This window comes from Pseudorasbora parva, chromosome 16, assembly GCF_024679245.1.
Source record: "Pseudorasbora parva isolate DD20220531a chromosome 16, ASM2467924v1, whole genome shotgun sequence".
NCBI classification, from domain to species: Eukaryota; Metazoa; Chordata; class Actinopteri; order Cypriniformes; family Gobionidae; genus Pseudorasbora; species Pseudorasbora parva.
This window is the reverse complement of record NC_090187.1, coordinates 27,610,147-27,616,146: the sequence shown is the minus strand read 5'-3', so window position 1 is coordinate 27,616,146 and position 6,000 is coordinate 27,610,147. Positions and strand designations below refer to the sequence as shown.

The 6,000-nt window shown below is 39.1% G+C and overlaps 1 protein-coding gene across 4 annotated transcripts in view; it reads right to left on the bottom strand.

The window, feature by feature from the left end:
• Positions 1-237: 237 nt before the first annotated feature.
• Positions 238-6,000, bottom strand: part of pclob (piccolo presynaptic cytomatrix protein b) — a 112,497-nt gene continuing 106,734 nt past the window's right edge. For all 4 annotated transcript variants that reach the window (XM_067420143.1, XM_067420142.1, XM_067420144.1 and 1 more), the window contains one exon: positions 238-837. In XM_067420143.1, coding sequence (XP_067276244.1) covers positions 694-837 — 144 coding nt within the window. In that variant the 3' untranslated portion in view covers positions 238-693. The remainder of the gene's footprint in view (positions 838-6,000) is intronic.

Below are 6,000 nucleotides of genomic sequence, written 5' to 3'. Positions count from 1 at the left end.
AAGTACACCCTCGTTTAGGTTTACCATTCTCGAAATATTTCAGTGAGCCATCCGTGTCCAACTGCCAACGTCACATTCCCTAAACGTTGAAGACGACACCCGAGACGATACAAACGGAGGAATCTTAAAATGTGTGCGCTTGGATGCTGCATTCAAAAAGGGAAATCCATTATATTAACGATTGTCTTTCTTCCTTACGGTATAACCTCCGTACAGTGCATAACATATTCTGATATCACATGATTGTGTCAAGAACTAAAAATTATGCTATGTTGATCTCCATTGTTGATGGCCTTTTTTTTTTTTTTTTTTTTGCCAGAAATATATATGAATTTGAACACGTGATAACAGCTTAAATGCAGAAATTCCCAAGTAATGATTGGCCCATGCCTAATATATTTAAGATGTAGAATGTAGTTGCAGAAATGACCCCGCAAAATGACAACAGCAGAGCTCTGGGAGCGGAAATGGATTTACATATCCTGATTATGAATGGTTCGGGATTTGGAATACACTTTTCAGTTAGAAAACTGGCAGTCTCGCCCTACAGACTGTTCGATATTGTAGTCAGTTTATTTATTCACCTCCATTTTCTCTTTCCGTCAACTGTCAGCCATTCTAGATTCACAAACCCACCGTTTCCTGTTTTCTCTTTTTTTGGAGGGCACTGATGGGAGACAGATGGGCGTCTGATTACGGCTGCGTTTGATTGGTGGTGGCCACTAGCTTGTGCCAGCTGACTGCCCGCTTACGCATGTCCACTTTGTCCAGCCAGATGTAGGCTTCACCAATCAGGGTCTTCTTCACAAACTTCCCACCATTTGACACCAAGAACAGCTGTGAAGAGGGCGGGGAAGCAAGAAGTTCAATTATTGAAAGATATTAAAGGGTTACTTCACAGATTAGCATATGGCTTATCATATTTATCAGTAGAAACCCTAGCCTAGAAATCTAGACGCACCCTAGCTGCAGCAAATCTAATCTGCCACGAGTATCGTCTAGCAACTCTCAATACAGTTATGAGCTGTAAAAACCAAACTCTGGTCAGGCCAATCACATCGTGTATAGAGTTAGTGGGCGGGGCTTAACATAATGACAGCAGAGTTGCCGTGCTTCTAGTAAACACAGAATCTGGCGAACGGCGGTCTTTCCAATCAGCTTTGACCATGACTCTGGAAGACTTGGAGTTAAGCTTTTCTCTGAGAAAAGAACAAAGAACGGCACTGAAGTCATTCTTAAAAAGGCATGATGTGTTCTCAGTCTTGCCGATCAGATACAGCAAATTAGAGGTGGGCGGACAAGCGGCAACCTCCCGCAATCTCTCTTGAAGCCAAAACAGAAGTAATGTAAACTGCAATTCCTCAACTGGCCACTAGGGACAGGCTCCAGAAGGGAGCAGAATCTCATTGAGCCCTTATGTTAAAATTCTCAACTTTACAGTAGAGGATGACACGGGAGTGGATTTTCACTCCTGTCCCGTCCCACTCCCATATAAATAAATCTTGTCCCGTCCCACTCCCAGACCAAAGTTTAAAAAATAATCCCATCCCATCCCGCTCCTGGTAAACTGACTCCCACTCCCATCCCGCTCCTGTACTGCTCCCATATTTTTTTTTTCTTCAATTAGTGTTTAATACATAGCATTTGATTTAATCTGCTCTCCATCCTGTTTTAGACCAGCTGCTGAGCCCCTGTTTCTAGATTTTCTCCAGAAAATGGAAGACAGTAAATAAAAGAAAAACAGTACGGTTCACACCATGTCTACAATAGTTTAATAAATACAAACAGCACATAAAGCTGCGTTTTACTCATTAATTGTTCAGTAAACAATACATTTATAGTTTACATTTACAGTTTTAGTTATAGTTCTTAGAGCACTGCTCTTTGAATTCTGGCGGGAAGCCTTGACAAAAACTTTTGAGTGTGCGTCCTTATATGACGTACACAGTGCGCGCCTTCACCACTGAAGAGTGCGCACAGCGCTCACATGCACCAAGCTATAATGTTGACAAGAGAGGAAAATACATTTTTCTGAAGGATAAACTTTTTATTTCGTAAGAAGTTATGAAGATAATGTTGGCATAATGACACTGTCCTAAACCTACCTTCAACTGCGCCTGACATTAGAAATAATTTTTTTCTGAGATGATTGTACACTTTACAACAAATACATATCTTTTATAAAACCGTATAAGTCCCAAAAACAGTAAGATAAGTCCTGGTGGCCGTTGAGAGTTGCTATGGCATCTGTAAACAAATTCCAGCTGCTGGAGAGGACCGCGTCGACAGCTGATGCGGTAGACAAACTGAAAGCTTTATATTCGAATACATTGCTTGATATTTGATATCCGTTCAAATTAGTTTTTTTCCCCAAAAATGACAGCCCTAGTAGGTGTATTAAAAGGAAACTACAAAATGTTGCATTTACTTTTTTTTTTTTCCGTCTTTGCTATTGGTTGATTCCCGCTCCCGTCTGCTCCCGTTAACTATTTATCCTGTACCGTCCAAATCCCGTGATTAATAGCAAAGATGACTCCCATCCTGCAGGAATCCCACGGGAATCCCGTGACCCGTGGGATTCCCGGAAAAATGTCAGCCTCTACTTTACAGCAGAAAAAAACATGTTTACAGCCTGGTACAAATTGTGGTTTTGGCCTATAAGGCTAATTTTGACCTACATGACAACAGTGAGGGGAGTGAATTTTTTTATAACTCATTCGTTTACGTTATATAAAGCTTTAAAGTTCTGCATAATTAAGGGCATGGTTACTTTGAGTGATAGGTGGATAGCCATTTATCTGCCGTCTATAGTCACCTAAGCTCTGCCCACATCCCGCCTTTTTGCCCATTTTCTGTTATCAGGGAGTGACATGCGATGACTCACTTGCAAGATGGCAACGCCCAGCTCGACGCTACTTTAAGCTTCAGAACGGCTTATTGGAATCCTATGGGTGACGTCACGGATACTATGTCCATTTTTTACAGTCTGTGGGCAGATCGATCTAAATATCGATAGTATCGATGCCAACACTGGTGCTGGTATCAGATCGATAAAGTTGTAATTGAATCGATATATTAATTTAAATATCTCTCCTCTACGTTCATTACACTTTGCTCGTGTCTTCTACCTCTACAATCCTGAGCACTTTGCTTCTCCTCCTCCCCCTCCAATTGTAATTGATTGATACCAAATTTTGCAGTATCGCCCACCACTACAGCAAATGTTTCATCTATCAACGAGCTCCATTTCATGTTGCTCTGGTTGGTTGAAACGCTATCCTATTGCGTGCAGAGGGAGTTTGAAAGACAAAATCTTTTTGTTTATCCCGCCCCTCAGATTAAGCTGGCAATGGTGAGTTTCCAGACCAAACATGTTGATGTGGGTCTGGCTTGTCAGGCTATAGAAACCCTGGAGTATATTTGAAAGATCATGCTTCCCCCCTCATATCGCCCTGAGACAAGAGATTTATGCATTTTATTTCTGGGGGAAAAAAATCATTTTGGAATTTTTGGCCAGAGGCTAAAGACTACAGCCAGCAGAGGGAGCTATTTCCTCATGTTTTTAACCCGCGCATGGGGGATATTGCACTCACAGCTCAGCTCGTAGCTGCAGGCATTCATGTAAACGGAGCGGCAGAGCAAAGTAAGTGTTTCAACTTCTCAAATTAATTCCTATGAAAGTTAAGCTTCCAAAGGCATGAACTGAAAATGTGCCAGACTGAACACACGCTGTGAATGTATGCCGTGAGCGCGATCACGAGAGCTCATTCAGCTCATTCATCACAATGAATGTAATCTGACTCCTGCAGCATTTGTGCTGTGACACTCCCTCAGCTAAATCACATTATATAGAACAGACACATTCTGTTTTTAATTGTAGTGTCTGTTCTCTAAATGAACTGATTTTATGAAAATGAGCGCGGTGGGAAAGTGATCCAGTCACAGTGATCCAGTAGGTGGATCACTGGAGTGGCCTTACAGGGCAGCAAAGCATTCTGGGAGTTGTTGTCTTTCCTCCCCATGAGACAAAAATAGATTGTTTTAAACTTTCTATTAATCAAATACTGTATTATGATTTCCAAAAAATATTATTATATTATATTATTATTCATATTAAATATAAATATTTGTTTCAAATCAACATAACAGAGATTCATTTAAAAAAATAATGCTTTTTTGGCAATTCGTTAAATTTTAATTAAATGTTTAACACATTTATTCTTTCATAACTTAAACGTAACATTCTTTTTAAAATTCTTTTGAACAAGTATAATGCCTTTTTATGAATTTTTATTTTAGCCTAATGTGTCATATTTAATATGAAAATTTCTAGGGCCTATAAATTATGACCACATCTTTGCAGAAAAAAAACTGTTCTAATTCATGCCTTCTGTCCTCTGATTGATAGGTCACATTTTTTTTAATCAAGTAAAGTCTTTTTTTGCTCATAAATATTTGATGATTTTGATAAAGTGAATGTAAAATAAACATTTAACATTTACTGGTCTGAAGCAACTTGGGTTTACTTGATTATGTATACACCATTTTTTAATGTTGAAAATGAAAACTACTGTTTATATACAAGTTTTCATTTGTTGTGTATATCACACACAGACACACACACACACACACACACACACACACACACACACACACACACACACACACACACACACACACACACACACACACACACACACACACACACACACACACACGCTTCAGTACAGTAAATGTTTATCTTACATTTTATGAGCAAAAAAAAAAACACTTAATTAAAAAGTATGAACTATTCAGCAAAGTTTTGGTCACATTGAATCGTACATCATATTAAATATGACACATTAGGCTATACTATATTCATAAATAGGCTTAATATTTATGGTTCAACAAAAAATTTACAAAGAATGTTTAGTTTAAGTAATGACAGAATAAATGTTTTAAAAATGATTTATTTTGTTAAAATGCTGTAATACGCATTGCCAAACAAGGATTCTTTTTAAAATTAATTTGTGCCCCCAAAGAGGTGAGGTATCCTGGGGGATGCAAATAAATCCCCTCCAAATATAGTAAATATGTGAAATATATAAACTTTTATCTGAAGGTGAGTAGATTTTTCGCTGCAGTTGGTCATGTTGTTTTTAAATTCTGCACATGAGCTAAACAAAGAATGTATGAACAAAGTGACCAGATCTAAACGTTCACAATATTTCAACATGAAACAAAGAAGTGAGACCTAAACTCTCCCCACTGCCTCTCAAATGTTTGTATCCCCCAGGATACTTAGCCTATTTTAGAGTTGAACTATATTAAATAGATTTTAGAAATAGCGTAATGACGCGCGGAACAAGCTGTTCTTACTGTTGAATAAAGTGTCAAATAAATGGGTGTCATTCTAAAATTATCCTTTCACTCAGTATCTGTGAAGTGGGGCAGGGCAACATCCCACCAGTCCTTGTTTCGGATTCTCATCCTCAGATGATGTAATACATATAAGCAGCAGGGAAAAATGGTTCATATGCTCATTGGCCCTCATTTATCAATCTTGCGTAGAAACTAGTGTATATGTTGGCGTAAGATTATGCTTACACTCCTCTCATCGCCTGATTTATGAAACTGTGCGCACCTCTGCAATCCAGGTGTACGCAATACTTGCCCTTGATAAATGTGGCGGCTGAAAACGATCGTCATTAGAATAACACGCCCCTATATATTCAAGTCTCCGCCTCCTCCACGCCTTCATTTTACACCATGGACAAACAGAAGACGGCAAAGAAGCGAAACTTCTCCAACGTGGAGATCGGGCGTGCTCAATCATCTCACTAGTCCACTAGTCAGGGCACTGATTAGGACATAAGTCAATGGGCTGACTCCCTGATCAGTGCCCTGACTACTGAACTAGTGAGATGATTGAGACGCACCCATCGAGAGCATCACCAAGGAAATGGAAAAAAAACCCCGAAATTGTTTTATTTGGGAGTTTAAAGAGTGGGATTAAAG